General features: G+C 48.4%; 1 protein-coding gene across 1 annotated transcript in view; it reads right to left on the bottom strand.

The window, feature by feature from the left end:
* The window catches only part of Col22a1 (collagen type XXII alpha 1 chain), a 229,501-nt gene that overhangs the window by 145,073 nt on the left and 68,688 nt on the right, over nt 1–15,740 (bottom strand). Inside the window, exons 10-13 of the mRNA XM_046449181.2 lie at nt 15,134–15,178; nt 13,969–14,031; nt 11,334–11,372; nt 436–489 (exon numbers count right to left, since the gene is read on the bottom strand). Of these exons, the coding sequence (XP_046305137.1) occupies nt 436–489; nt 11,334–11,372; nt 13,969–14,031; nt 15,134–15,178 (201 nt within the window). The remainder of the gene's footprint in view (nt 1–435; nt 490–11,333; nt 11,373–13,968; nt 14,032–15,133; nt 15,179–15,740) is intronic.

Below are 15,740 nucleotides of genomic sequence, written 5' to 3'. Positions count from 1 at the left end.
GAACCCATCCCCGGCAGCTCAGAACTCATCACGAAACGTGCTTTTCTATAAGCAAAGGATCTGATCCTCACCACCCATGCTGTCTCCACTCCCACTTGCTCCTACCATCAGAGGTCCTCAAAACAAAGGGAAGGGAGGAAGCATAGTAATTGGAGTCCCAGTGACGTCCATCTTCATGGAGAAGGAGTGTGGCCACCTGGAGGGGACCAAGAGTCCAGGGACACAAAGAACTCCCCTTTCTCTCCTGGTTGTCCAGGACCTCAGACCTTTTATCCTAATGTACTGTCAATTGTGAACTTATGGGATTCTTACAAATCAGGACCTGAGACCTATCATACCCGGTTGCAGATGGAGAAGGAAAAGAGATGCAGAGAACCCACAGCCTATTCCGTTTGGGTTCTTGGTGAAGGCCAGAGCAATGGGAATAGAACTTACTCTCATGCCTTTACTGCCATCTCTCCCAGGGGGACCTGGAAGGCCCAGGGAACCCTAGAAGGAGAGAAGGAGATTAGCAATTGGTACAGGGTGAGGACAGTGTTGGGCTAGGCTCTCAGGGTGCGGGTACACTGAATCAAGTACTGGGAAGGAGGCTGCAGATAGGACTCTGCTCCTTGTAGAGTGGACACCAGCCTGCAGCTCAGGCATCACTTAGGAGAGAGGAAGAAAAGCAGATTCCCAAGAGTTGCACCAGATCTACCACATCAGGAGCAACCCTTCATAAGATCTCCAGAGCATCTGTATGAACTGACAGCATGAACAAGAAGCTTGGTCTGCAACCCTGTCCTCACAAGAGTCCACAAGAGTGGCCCTCTCACTCTGGGCTAGATGTCACACATGTAGAGGGGAGGCCAGCCTGGGCTGCAGAGGGGCACATACAGCTGAGCAGGCCTTCATGGCAGGGGTGCCTTGGGCCTCATGGGATGCTTAGCAGATCCCTAGATACCAGATGCACCATACAGTTGCCACAACCAAATATGTCTCCAGATGTTGCCAAATGCCTCCTAGGAGGCAAGAGCCTTCCTGGCTGAGAGGCACTGGGCTAGGACAGCTATTTCATGTTTTTTTAACTTATGACAAACTTAATTCTAAGGAATCACACACAGATACACATGACAAGCATAAATATGGAGCAGCTGTGGGGTGAGGGGGCACCTGGATTAGGCTCCTCATCCCCCTTTCTCCTGCACATACACACACACACACACCTGCTGCGGGCCTGGGGAGGCAGTTTAAAAGAGGGGACTCCAGGGTCTCTAAGCGCCCATCTAGCTCTGACACCACCTGATTCAAATAAAAGGAAGCTGCCTGAGACCTTCTGCCCAGCTACCTTCACCCCCTCGATCCTCCACGAGACCGTGAGCAGGCTATGCCTCCACCTGGGCTTCCTCCATATGCACAATGAGGGTGATGAATCTGCAGTGAATAGACAGACTGATGAATCCACACGTGCAGCTACAGAGTCCTGTGTGCAGCAGCGCACAGTCCCTGTCATAACCCTACGAGAAGGTGTTTTTTTCCAAAGACATATCGGACACTAAAAACTTCTAGCCTTGTCCATAAACTAAATCAAATTAAATTAAGAAGCCTGCACACATATGTATACTTCTAAAACTTCTATGCAGTGTCTCCTGTGGCCTCAACATTCTAATATCAATCAGCATGATATTGCCAAGAAAGACAGGCATTTCTGAGCCTGGCATCAGATTAACCCAAGTCCATCCCTGGCTTCTCCTTCCCAATGTGTTTTTTCACATTCTGATAGCGTGTAGCAGGACCTGCACCCAGACCACTTCAATGGACACTCCGCAGTCCTGAGCACCAGCCCCACTTCCCTGGCAATTCCAGAGCTACCCTCTAACTGCCTCAGGAGGGCAGAAGCTCTGCACAGGGTCAGGAGACTGGTGGTCAAGAAAAGACAGGCTCAGCCCATGCGCTCTACCCTCTCTAAGGCCCACATTCCACTCCTCCTGCACTGAGAGAGCCTGTGGCTTGTGCATTTCCAGAACCCCAGCCTCCTTAATGCCATATCCCTGTAACCTCAAGGCTGAAATTCAGTCTTTTACAAAAGGGAGACATCACAAAAAACAAGGACTTTCTCTAGGAAAGAGCCCTGGGGGCTGCCTCCCCCAGCCATCAGGCCTCACAGTGAATGTGTTCACCCGTTGCCTCGGTTACCATTTAGGATGGCGGGTCCGTGAAAGGCCAGTCTGTCCTCTGGCTCCTGCAGGGTGGGAAGTCCTTCAGCTCAAGGCAGGAAAGGGTGTCTTGGAGGGCTCCTGCCTCAGAAACAAAGTTGGGGGCAGGGGGACGTTGTTGCTCCCAGGGCCATCTAATAAAGGGAGTCGGGTGAGACCAAAGACAATGCCAGAGAGAACTCCGAACTCCGGAAAGTTCTGGAATCTTGGCCTTTCCTCACAGAGGTCGTTTTTCTTGCCTTGCTGTTCTCTTCAAGTGGGTGCCTGGTGCATATCTCTGAATCTGGCCCCCCCACAGACTGGCACCCGAGAGGGGGAAGCGAAGCCACAGGGCCAGGGCCTGCCTTGGTGCAGGGCCCATGTGCTCTGTGACCTCCATTCCTTCTCCAACCCTGTGTGCTCGTAAGGGAGGGTAACAAAGATGCTCCTGCTTTAAAATTAGTCTTTGACTATGTCACCCCAGAAAACAAAGTGAAACGTAGGGTATGGTGAGAAGACAAAGGTCCCCACGGCCAGCAAACTGCAGCTTCCAATTCTCTCCATCCCTCAGTACCATGGCTGTGGCTAGGCTGGTGAAAGGCTGAGTCCCAGGCTCCCGGCAGGCAGGGGACATGCCTACTTCAGGATCCACACGTCCCAAGGACACAGAAGACTTGGCATCTTGTTTTAGAAGACCAGCGTGACAGGACCAGCCATGTTCTCTTTTGACATAGGAGTGGGCTACCTCTGCTCTGTATTTACAAAGCTGACTGAAAAAGTGTAACAACTCCTTCGAATTTTGTTTTACTTGGTTAAGATAGCCAAGACAGCCCTGCAAATGGACAGTCAGAAATTTCCACCTTCCTGTCATCAAAGCCCTTTCATTAGATGGGCTTGTGAAATTGTGTCCCCCCAAAATAGTTAACCTGACCCAGATAGTTCATTTTAGTGTCATCTAATATTAATGCTACAAAATACTACCATGCCCCTGTGATACACCTTCCAAAATTCCCCACTGGACTCCCTTCTCCTGCCCTCAGTGGCTTTGGAAAGAAAAAGGCAGAGCTCTAGACTGACCACTCACAGCCCATCAAGAGTGCCACCTGACCTCCCCCAGCCTAAGTTTTGTCATTTGTAAGACAGTTTCATGCTGATTTCAGATAAGAAATAAATGAAGAAATACTTTGTAGATTATAAAATATTATTAAAATGCCAGTTGCTGGCATTCTATTAAGAACTAAAACACGTGCTGCCCCCAAGTCCATGTGGGTGAGCAAGGAGGATGACAGACCAGAGGTGGCCCTGTGATGGGCAAGGCCCAAGCAAGTGTAGCTAAGGATCCACAATAATATGCAGGGGAAGGGAGGGGGAGGAGAAAAGGAAGTGAAGGGAGGAGAAAGGGGGCTCCAGGGCACCTTGGCTCAGCAGAACGCTTGCTTCCCTCTGTGGCCTGGATGTCTATGTCCCCTCAAGTTTCACATGTGAAAACCAAATCCCCTACGCAATAGTATCAGGAACTGGGGACTTTAGGAGGTGGGATTAGTGCCCTTATTAGAGAGGCTCAAGGAAGCCTTTTGGACTCCTGCCTGTGAAGACACAGCAACCAGGTGCTATCTGTAAGGCAGAGCGCTTCATGATTCTGCTAAGAACTGGCACTTCAGCTAGGATTTCCTGGACTCCAGAACTGTGGGCAATGCATTTCTGTTGCTTACCATTACTCAGTCTAAGGCATTTTGTCATAGTAGCAGTAAGGAGGAAGACACTCCCCTTCCTGTTCTCAGCTCCATCTGCTATGAACAGAGTGGTTCAAGGAGGAAGAGCCTCCTGGTCAAGGTGGGGAAATGCTTCCTAGAAGGGGGACTGCAAAGTAAGCAATGAGTGCTGTCATTTTGAGTGGACTTTCTGAGCCTCCTTATTGCACCTGTTAAAAGGAAGACAACACTTAGGTCATGGACAGCATAGCAATAGACAGTGCCCATGAAATCCACAGCAGAAGACAACTAGGGCTCAGAGAAGTCGGGCCTTCCCACTGGTGTGCTAGCAGTTGTGACTCAAAATTGGGGCTTGATTCCAAATGCAGCCCTGAACTCTCTATCCCCCACCCCACACATACACACTCACCATCTCCATGACCCCATCTGGAGATCACATGACGGTAACATGTAGCAGGAAATTACCTGTCCATCCACACCCACTCATCAGCATCCAGATCATATTGCAGGTTCACTCTGTTAACTCATGGGCACGATGCAGAGGTACAAGGGAACACACACCCCTCTTACTCTTGGTTAATTAGCTATCAGGGCATTTCTAAATGTTAACAATGAGCCTACCAGAGGTGCTATGTTAATCTAGTCTTCACCTATTTGGTAGGAGGCATGGCAGGCCTTTTAGGCGGGGTCTTGGGAATATTCTGGGCAGGGGTTCTCAATGTGTGGTCCCTAGACCAGCAGCATCAGCATCTCTGGGGGCCTCTGCCTTGCTGTAGACCTACTGAAGCAGATATTCTGGGAGTGGGGTTCCACCAGCCAGGTGATTTGAGCACCATCTTGGGTTTGAGAACCACTCCTTAGAACAGACAAATGCAGGTCACAGAATCAGAAAACATGGAATCAAACCCTGCCTCCACCACTTACAGAGGAAGTCACTGGTACCTGGTCTCAGTATAAATGCCATGTGAAATGAGAACATCCTCTTCCTCAAGAGTTAAATCAAACAGCATGCACATGAACCCTGGCAGCCAGCAAGTGCTTGTAAGTGCAGGTACTGTCATCGTTCTTAGATGTCCTGTGAATTATCTGAGATGAACTGGAGAAAGGAAAGACCTCTACAGCTGCCCCCCTGAAGCATACTTCCTAAGACTCCTGCTGGGCTTCCTGAGCCTCGAGTGTTGCAGCTGTCCTCACCGAGAGGCACAGAGTTCCCACTCTTTGTCACCTCTGAGGGTAAGATCTGATTAATGCTGAGAGCGCAGATGTCACGTGGAGTATGAGAATGGAACATTATGCTGGCATAATGCTGATTAAGCTTAACATTTATGAGCACTTTTTACAAATATAAGTCATTTATGTTCATTAGCTCATGTAGTGTTCACAGCAACCCTCTGCAGAGAGTGCTTTATTTGCCAATTCACAGATGAGGGAGGAAAGTTGGGGTTACAGGGTTACAGGTTAAGTAACAGCCCACAGTCACACTGCTAAGTGGCTGATCAAGGTCTGGATCCAGCCAGTCTGTGTCTAGGGTCTGCTCCCTCAGCCTCCCTGACCCCCTAGTCCAGTCGCCAGCATTTATTTCCCTTCTCCTCAATGCTCTCACCCTTTTGTACAGTCCTTGATTTTGAAACTAGCCCATTAGACCTGGCAAGCAACTGGGTGTCAGATGGCGCTGGAGAGAAATGCAGACTTCCCCATCCAGCTCCGCCTGGGGCTGAAAGACACATTAACTCACAACTGCTCCAAGGTGCGTGTCTTCAGCACCATGGACAGGGCTGCGGGCATGGTTCTTTCCTCAGTATTTTAACTCCAATCTATAAAACTATCCCCATAGACACATAAACAGCGAAACTAGATTTCCCCTCAGCCTTTTAATTATTGTAAAAATGGAAGGCATTCAACCACAGCTATCCAACGCAATAACCATGGGAGATGTCCACTAACACCCACACGCTAAGGGAAGGAAATGGGGGAGCTGATTACACCAACCGTGAACCAAGAGAAAGGACCCCAAGCTAGAAGTGGATGGCATAAATAAATCTTAGAGGTTTCACACATATAAACACAAATATGTAATTTACATTTTCTGGCTCCAAGGCTCTACAACGCAGTCATAACATGAAATTGATTCCTATGAGGAACAGGTTTTTAGGATCTAGAATTCCCAGATAGTAGTCCTACTTTCAGAGAGGGACAGGGGATGGCACTGGCCAATGTAGTGGTCAAGAGCAAGGACCCCTCTCTCATCTTGTGTCTTGTATCAAACAGGCCCAGTCTCAGCCCCAGACCCTCACCTGCTCTATGATCTTGGGCATGGTGCAGCCCCGTACAAGGGGCTTAGGAAGCTGCCACTCAAAAACCAAATAACCTGGCAGAGATTAAGGGATCAATAAAGGGCTTAGGTCATGAGTCTTTTCACTAAGTGGTATATTCTTTTCAGATGAAGTCCATATACCATTCCACATATGTTCACTGGTGTTAGAAAGTGAATTCTGCATGATGGTTTTCCCAATGCCACTACACAATGCTTCTGACAGAACCAGCAAATTAACAATGTGTCTGTTGTTCCTTGCTATGCCATGCATTTCACCTGGGCCAGAAACCCTCTGTCTACCTTAGCTTGGGCTGCTGCAGCAGAACTCCATAAACCAAGGAGCTTATAAACAACAGAAATTTACTCCTCACGGCCATAGAGGTGGAGAACCCAAGATCAAGGCACAAGAATCAGTGTCTGGTGAGGTCCACTTCCTATTCACAGAGGACACCATTTTGTGGTGCCCTTCCATAGCAGAAGAGGGTCTGAGAGGGTCTCTCCTTGGCCTCTTTCAACTAACCCTACACAGAAGATCTGCACCCTTAGGACCTACTCACCTCCAAAATGGCCCACCTCCTAATGCTCCTGCCTTGGAGATTAGGATTCCAACATGTGAGTTGTGAGGGGACACCAATATTTGGGCCATGATGTCCCTAATATGAACAAGTATCACGGTTTCTGGAGATCATTCCTGGAAGATCACCACTCTGGAAAGAAGGCATCCCCCATCCACCTGTGTGGCCCTACTCCACCTCCAAGAACTTTTCTCATCTCACAATTTCAAACAAAGCTGTATCTTAGAGACACTGAAGAAGCATCACCTTCTTCAGGTGAGAAGGGCCACTGTGTGGACAGTACATGGGTGTCCATTGCGTTGGGAACCAGGGAAGTGTTGTTATGAGGGAAGACCTGACTGTCACCTGCAGAGTCCCCTCTAGTCAGAAGCAGGGTGGGCAGGAGCATGGCTTCTAGCTTCCCCTCCCTAAATGCCCTTCATCCCGCCCTCCACCACTACCCTTTGCTCTCACCCTTTGTTCATCACATCCCAGTGCCACTACCCAATGCTTCAGAGAGAACCAGCAAATTAGCAACGTGTCTGTTGTTCCTTGCTATGCCATGCATTTCACCTGGGCCAGAAACCCTCTGTCTACCTTAGCTTGGGCTGCTGCAGCAGAACTCCTTAAACCGAGGAGCTTATAAACAACAGAAAAGTCTTGCTGTTCTTCCCTGGTCGCCAGTGTTATGCTTTGGATGTGGGGTGTCCCCCCAAATCTCATGTCTGAGACAATGCAAGAAGTTCAGAGGTGAAGTGACGGGGCTTTGAGAGCCTTAATTAATCAGTGAATTAATCCCCTGAAAGGATTGGCTGAGGGGTGACTATTGGCAGGTGGGCTGTGGTTGAGGAGGTGGGACCCTCGGGGGGGTGTCTTTGGGTTTATGTTTTGTCCTTGTTGAGCAGAGCTCTTGCTCTGCCTCTTGACCATGTCCTGAATGTTCTTCTCCACCACACTCTTCTCTCATGATGTTCGGCCTCATCTCAGGCCCCAAGGAATGGAGTCAGCCATCTGTGGACTGAGACCTCTGAAACTGTGAGCACACAAACTTTTCCTCCTCGGATTATTCTTGGCAAGCCTTTTGGTTGCCGCAACAAAACAGCTGACTAAAACACCAGCTCTCAAGAGGTAGTCACTATCCTTCTGAATAAGCCAGAGCTTATAATAAGCAACCTGTCATCTTCCCATGCCTCTGTATAATGAAATAAATACCATGAATGTGTTTGTGTGGTTTTCTAAGTTTTGATGCCCTTTCCAGTGAAGTGGGGATATTTGTGCCTTCTTTCTGCCATTATTGGGAGAGATGAAGAGGACAATGCCTGAAACCACTTGGCTTAGTGCCTGACACCTAAGATCACTGAGCAGAAGCCCCCCTGATATTTTAGAGGCAATGGGGGATGAACCTAGAAAAGACGAACCCAGTAGCAGCAGAAGACAAATACTGAGGAAGGTCATTTGGGTATGTAACTTCAGTAACATCAGTAGGGCAGTCCAGTGTGCACTCCAAACTCACTGGATGCCACCTGCCAAGTAATGCAGAGCAAGGTGACATCAGTGTCATTTTAAAGTCACTGCAAATTCACAAGCACTTGCGTGTTTTCAGCATGGTGGCAGGTTCAAAGCAATGGAAGCCACGTGGAGCTGAGGAGTTCCAGGCACCCTGCCCCCAAAACGTGACAGCTTCGCAGTCCACAGCAAAATGGAGAAGATGTTTTGTCCAGATGCATATGATCAGGGGACAAAGTATCAGAGGGCTCCTCAGCTCTCAAGAAACTCGGGGAGCAAGCTGCCTCAGCTGGTGGCAGAAAACCTGACTTTCTGACCATCTGCCTTAATTCCACCCTGAAGGCCTTGGGTTTTCTTTCCTCATCTTTGTGATTTGCTCCTGAGTCATTTAGCTTTGTGGTGAACCACCTTACAAAGACTCTCCTACCTGACGATCTCAGAACAGTCAGGTGGTTTTACAGCATCCTGACACCATCTTCAGATGCGTGGTCAAAGCCCATAAAGGTACCATCCAACAAGTTGAAAGAGCCTATGCTGCTAGTCTGGCTCAGAGACCTCTCTTCTGTTCCTCCTGTTGAAACTGAGCCATAAAATGGCAACTTCCCTGTTCCTAGAAACTGTTCAAGCCACTTTCAGAACACAGGTGTAGAACTCAGGACCTGACCTAAAATGACCTCAAGAACCTGGTGGAACCAAAAGTCACTGAGGAGCAGAAGCTGAGGAATGCCAACAGGGCCCCGAAGACAGGCATGGGTCAACAGCTGCAGGACAGGCCTGAGTGACCTGTTCCCCTAGAGCAGCACATTGGGTGTGGACTAGTCCACCAAGACTCCCAGTTATAACCACCCAACCCCTATTTCCTCCCACACCAGGCTCCTTAAGTCCCTTCTCTATCTGCCAATGGGGGGAGAGAGCCAAGCTTGCCTCCTCTCTCCCTCCTTGTCAGTCTGCCATCAGTGAATAGCTTTCTTTTTGCAAAAGCCCAGTGCATAGTCCCGGCTTCTGTGTATTGGGCAGTGAGCCCTTGCTCAGCATCACTGTTGGGTTTATGGTCCTGGGAAAAATTAAGAAAGACTATCAAAGATGATATATCATATTTCTGTGACCCAAAATTCTGTCTGCTGGTGAGTCAGTGAGCCCAGTGAATTTAGCTGCGTTTCTGATATGCACTGTCTGATTTTATTTTTCTGGCACACGACACTGACACCGAGCGCACCATCCATATGAAGTCTTGTTTACTGCCATATGGATTTCAGTGAACACGCTTAACAAAGGACATTTTTGGTGGTTGTTGTTATTATTCTTCCCCCTCACCCAGATGCTGAGTGTCTAGTCGCTGACCTAAGGATGACTTCATGGGGCACTTTGCCATCCCTGTGCCTTTCCAGGGTCTCTAAACATGGGCACCAGACATGGCCTTGGTCACATGATGAGGTGCCAGGAGAGAGGTAGTGTAGGGGTCTGGCAGAGGCAGGAAGTCAAGATCTCCAACCGTTTTTCAGCTGCGTGACTCCCGGTCTCTACCCTCCAGTTTGCTCAGCTAAAGGTAGAGGGGTGGCCCAATCAGCTCCCCAGCTTCCCCCTCACTGTAATAATAATCCACATTTTCCAGATACTTACTAACTGTGTGACCTTGGGCTGGAGAATTGACCTCAGAGCTATGTTCTCCTCATTGGTGTGAAGTTCAGATTGCACTTAGGAGAATGCCTGGTGCAGACAGGCAGTGGATAATTACAATACTAACAAGTTGAAACACAGCCAGAATAAGAACTAGCATCTCTGGACTCACTGGGCTCCCTGTGCAATCCCCCTGGAATCCAGCAGCTGCTTTGAAGACAGCAGTCAGCAGAGAAGTCAGTTTGCTAAGTACTGTCCCAGGGCATAAGTCACGAGACCCCTGAAGCCCCAGCCAACTCCCTGGCCCACCCTGGCCCACTCATCCCCAGAGGGGAAGCAGAGACTATATTTCAGAAAAGAGCCCTGGAAGGCAAGGTTGGGGATGGGCTGATTCCCAGCTCTCAGAGATGCTGTCTGAAGGGGGCTCTGTGCTTCTTCACATCCCACCCTCTCACTCTAACAGAGGAGGAAGGAGAGACAGAGAGGGAGGTGACTCGCTGCAAATCACACACCATGGTGTGGAAGAATCTAGATCAGACTTTGCTAACAAATGCCAACTGCCAGTCAATGTGTCAACTGAGGACAGAGGTGGGAGTGTCAGTCCTCCTGGCTCTCTGCCTTTGCTTGCAGCACCAAGTGACAAAGGAGGCTTCCTGGCTGTAGCTGTGTCCCCACGGCCACAGGACCTAGAATGCATGACTTCAGGCGTGGCCCTGGGCACCAAGAAGGTGCCTCAGGTGTCAGAAGAAGAAACTAATAGTAGAACATGTTAGGCCTCCCACAAATCCTCCAGGCCTCTGCTTGTTCAGGCCTGCTGCCACTACCAGCTTTGTCCTCATGACCTTCCCTACAAATTCCACAGCCATCCCTGACTGCCCAAATTTCCCAGGTGGGTCTCCCCTCACATCTACCACACCTGCTGTTTGAGCATCCTCTGCATGTCTGACCATGCATGGACTCTTCAATGACTCCGTCCCCTACACACACTTTTTGAACATGGTGGTCCTCAAACTGCTTCTCCAGCTCTCTTTGCCACGCTCTTGAATGCCATCATTATTAAACACTATGAATCACCACATGTGAAGCAAGCATTCTCCTCCACATCTGTTCATGCTCTTCACCCTGCTTGGGAGGCCCTGCACAAAGCTCCACTACTTGGTTGAAGCTCAAGAGCCAACTTCTCCAACAGATTCTTCATGAATCTCCAAGACATGTGAATCCTGCCTCCCACTTCTCCCAGCTGCCATTTCCTGTCTCCACCTTCCCTCTTCCTGTGAATACTTCATATGCTTCGACCACTTGAGTAAAGAACATGCACTCAGGCTGGACACAGTGCAGAGCACCTCTTCTCCCCACCAGAATCTTCGTCAGGTAGCAGCATGCCAGCATACACCTCCCCCAAACCCAAGTCTCCACCACCTTCCCTTGGAGGAGTGCAATCAAGGCAAGTGCTTACCTTTTCACCCTTTTCTCCTTGGACAAAGGGTCCTCTGCCCTAGGAAAAGGAAATCAGAAAGCCAAGTTTACTTCCCCAAGGCTTGGTATCACCCTGAGACCCCAAAGGCTGGATGCTTTCATCAGCTCTGCAAGAGCCTCTGAAAGAGATGAACTATTATGTATTGAATATGGATTCTCCTGAGTGCCATCTCACTTAATTTTCCAGTATTTCAATATCACAGGTACTCTTCTTTGCTTCCACGACAGCTTTCATGACACATAATTTGTACACTGTGTAATTCACTCATTTCAAGAGTCCACTTCAAGTTTTCATTTATTTAGGGAGCTGTGAAATGATCACCACAATCAACTTTAGAACATTTCCATCACTTCAAAAGGAACCCTCTCCAGTTAGCAGTTACTCCCCACTCCCCAATCCTCAGTCCCAGGCATGCTCTCATCTATTTTCTCTCCTCATAGATGTGCCTATTATAGACATTCTGTGTGCATGGAAGCATGCAACAGGAAGCCTTTCATGACTAGCTTCTTTCATTTGGCAAGGTCTTTTCAAGAATCAGCCAGGTAATACCATGTAGCAGACTTCATCTCCTGCAGACTAACGTGATGAGGCATGGATACAGCACATCCCATTTATTCATGGTTCAGGTGATGAGCCATGGGTTATTTCACCTCTTAGTAAACATAAATAGCGTTGCTATAAACATGTGTGTGTGTTTCTCTGTGGCCATATGCTTATGTGTCTTTGAAATATATATCAAGGAGTGCAGTTGAATTGTTGAGTCAGATGGTGCCTTCGTGTTTAAACTGTTGAGAACTGTAAGTCTGCTCCAAAGCAGCTGCACCATTTCATGCCACCAAAGTATGAAGCTCCTATTTCCCTGCATTCCTCCTGGCTCTGTCCATTACTGAAAGTGAGCAATGGAAGTGTCCAGCCATCTGTATTGCATCATCCATTTTTCCTGTCAATCTTATCAGTGGTATTGTGTATTCTGGAGTTCTGCTATTAGGTGCTATGTGTTAATAATTGTTCCTTATTCATTTCCAAAGGCACATCCTTTTATTATTATAAAATATCCCTCTTTATTTTCTACTTTTGTTTGAAAGTCTATTTTGTCCAAAATTGAAATAATTACTCCATTTTTTATGTCCTTTTGGTTTCAGAGTATTTATTTTCCATCCTTCTACTTTCTACCTATTTGTATCTTTTGGGTTTTCCATTTTGTTAAGCTTTGCAGTCCTGGGAATGGGCCCAAGGCCTTGCCCATGAAAGGTTGAGAACTCTATGTGTGTCTCTGTGTCCCCTATGGACAGGACGGTAGCTGGATCTTGTTTCTATATTCTGTCTGAAAATCCCTGCTCTTTGCTTGGCTCATTCAATACATTCACACATAATTCTATTTCTGACAAACAGAACACTCCCTCCTTGTTTTCTAGGTCTCTTGCTCCTTTATTTCTCCTCTACTCCTCTCAGAGGCAGTGAATGCTGTCTAGCTGCACTTTTACTTCCTTCATGATATTTTCACCATGTGGTTTTGGGTGCTCAGGACTCAGATTAAAACAGATGAAGTTAAAACATATAAAGATGGCAGAAGAGTGCCTGCCATTGGGGACAGTCACTCAGATGTCAATGATCAGTGCCATTCCCATTAGAGATGCAATAAGACTATCTCAAAAGTTATAACAACTAACAGAATCACACAAAGCACCTGCAAGGAGTGGATTGGATGGTTACAGTGACATGGGTGAAGGCAGTGGAGATCTGGGTGAATTCTTCTGTGAAGGGACTTTGGGGTTCCCTCCTGATGGTGAGAACCTAGAAGGAACCAACTATGATCCCACACACCCAAAAAGGCAATTGTCATTCACAAACAGCATTTTGTAAGCAAAACAGTTGTCATGCTTCCCTCCCGTTTGGCCAATGGGGTAAATGAGACTGTCAGTTAAGACACCTGCCCAAGGTCACAACTGGTGCCAAGGACAAGTTTTGAGGTTCATCTGGCACCAAAGTGTATCACTGATGCTACCCACTGCTGCGATTGTGGCAGCAATGATGGCCCTTGCTAGACTTCCCACCCTGTTCTAGGTCATTGGTGAGCATTAACTCACTAAATCCTCAAACTGCCGCTGAGCAGGTTGCTTATCATCCCCACGTCACAGACAAGAAAACGGATAACAGAGAGGTTAGGTATCTTGGTGAAGCCAGATACTCCACAGCTCTTGGGCTCCTGAACTGTGTGTGGTTTTTCATATCTTTCCTGACCCACCACCAGGCAGAAAAGGGTGTAGGAGAAAACAGGGTGGGTGGAGGAGAAATTATTCTTGGCAGAAGAAAGAGCATGTATAATGGCCAGAGTGAGGGAGGACCCCATGAAATGGCCAATATGAGCAACCACAACAGTATGAATTTGGAGGTACAGAATTCTGGGGATGAGTGAAGGGGCAAGAGACCAGGACAGAAAGCCACTAGGGCAATGTCCAGAATGAAGGTAGATGGGTCTCCTCCGATGGGTGGAATGGGCTTGGTGCCTGGCTCTCACCGGGTCTTCAGCATAGGCTGATTGGCATGATCAGGGCCCTGGTCTCCCACACCAGCCACATGGCCCAACCGCACAGAGAAGCAGCATGTGACTTACCATGTCCCCTTTCTCTCCCTTGGGTCCAGGAGCACCCAGTGGCCCAGTGGCTCCTATGTCTCCCTAAGGGGGTGAACCCAGAAATAAGCATTGAGTTAGCTGCGGATAGTTCTGCACTCAGGCTGCCCACCACCAACCTTGTCTGAATCCCTAGGAGCAGCTGATGCCATCTCTGCCAACTGCATAATGAGGTCACAAGTCCTACCCCTACAGAGGGAGGGGACCTAAGTCACCCAAACATTACTCGCATGCACCATCTGCATGCACCACCAAACCTGGGCACTTGAGGACAAGACCCAACCACCCTCTAACCCTGTGTCAACTTCAGTGCCTGGCCCTTAGCAGGTGCTCAATCGTGATGTGACAGGTGGACTCAAAACCAGGAGAGGCAGGAGGAGGGACCAAGAGGGAGAGGAAGAGACAGAGGTGGGTCAGGGGAGATGAATGGAGAGCAGAAGGGGGAGAGGGGAGCCTGGCAGATGGAATCTAGTGGAGAAAGGGAAGGAGCAGACATGAGGAACGCAGCTATCCCCAGGTTCTCCACCACCACACCTAGCCCCTTCCCCAGGCAGCACACTGGGTGACACTACACACTGGTGTGGAACTCTCCCACTCCCTGACCATACCAATTGGCACCTTGGGGACTCAGTTTTCCAAGACAAACAGTGATGGGAGAAAATGGCACCGTGGGGGATGAAAGGGGGAAGGAGATGGCCCATGACTGAGAATGGGGGCCCACAGGGGAATACCTGGCTTTGTATGACTATGGAATTCACCTATTTTATATACAAGAATTTTATGCAATTTAAATAAATTTTAAAAACCCAATTTCTTAAAAATATCTGGAGCACATGGGCTTGCAGGGCCTTATGGAATTTTAACCATCCCTGGAGGGTTGGATCTGTGAGAGCAGACATGCTCTTAGCTGGGGTCTGGCCATCTTGCCCTTGCATACTCAAGAACATTCAGCCTAAGGAAAGGAGTCTAAAGCAGTTCAGAGACTCACAGGTCCAAATCTGACACCTCTGGCTCTTACCCTAGCCTTTCAACCAGCAAGAGGGCAAGATGAGAGCAGGACAGACATTTAAAACCCTCTGTCACCCTGACAGCGTGGAGCAAGGACTACACAGGCCACAAAGGGCACCCCTGCCATGCCAGTACTGACCTTCAGACCAGGGAGTCCCACAGCACCATCTGCACCCTTCTCGCCCTAAAGGAAGACAGACAATCAAGTAAGCCTCAATTTTCATTGTCCCCTTCTCATATCATGAGCTGGTTTGCCACCCCATGTACTGAAAATCCAGCCTTGAAGGAAGCCAAGTACTGACCAGAGGCTGGATAAGAGAACTGGCTGACCAGCCAAGAGCCCGGGTTCTTTGAACTGCAGACCTACCTAGGGAATTCTGAACATGGCCTCCAGAGGTGGGCATCAGAGAGTAAAGAGAAACAAGCAAACCCAGGAGCAGAAAGACAAATGCACAAGCCCTTACTTACACCTGAAATCCCCAAATACCAAACACAGAAGCAGAGAGTGGCTTCCACAGCTGGGAGTGGGAGAATGGGGAGGGACACATTTGTCACAGGGCACAAAGTTTCAGACAGGAAGAATAAATGCTAAGCATAATTTGTTAATTAGCTTGATTCACTCATTTCACATTTTTTCTTTTTTTATGGTGCCAGCGATTGAAACCAGGGGTGCTCAACCACTGAGCCACATCCCCAGTCCTTATTTTTTTTTTTTACTTTTTTATTTTGAGACAGGTTCTCACTAA

The sequence above is a fragment of the Marmota monax genome, unplaced genomic scaffold (genome assembly GCF_021218885.2).
Source record: "Marmota monax isolate L192 unplaced genomic scaffold, Marmota_monax_Labrador192_F-V1.1 WCK01_AAM20220418_F8-fsc00073, whole genome shotgun sequence".
Classification (NCBI taxonomy): Eukaryota; Metazoa; Chordata; class Mammalia; order Rodentia; family Sciuridae; genus Marmota; species Marmota monax.
This window is presented reverse-complemented; position numbering and strand designations above follow the sequence as displayed.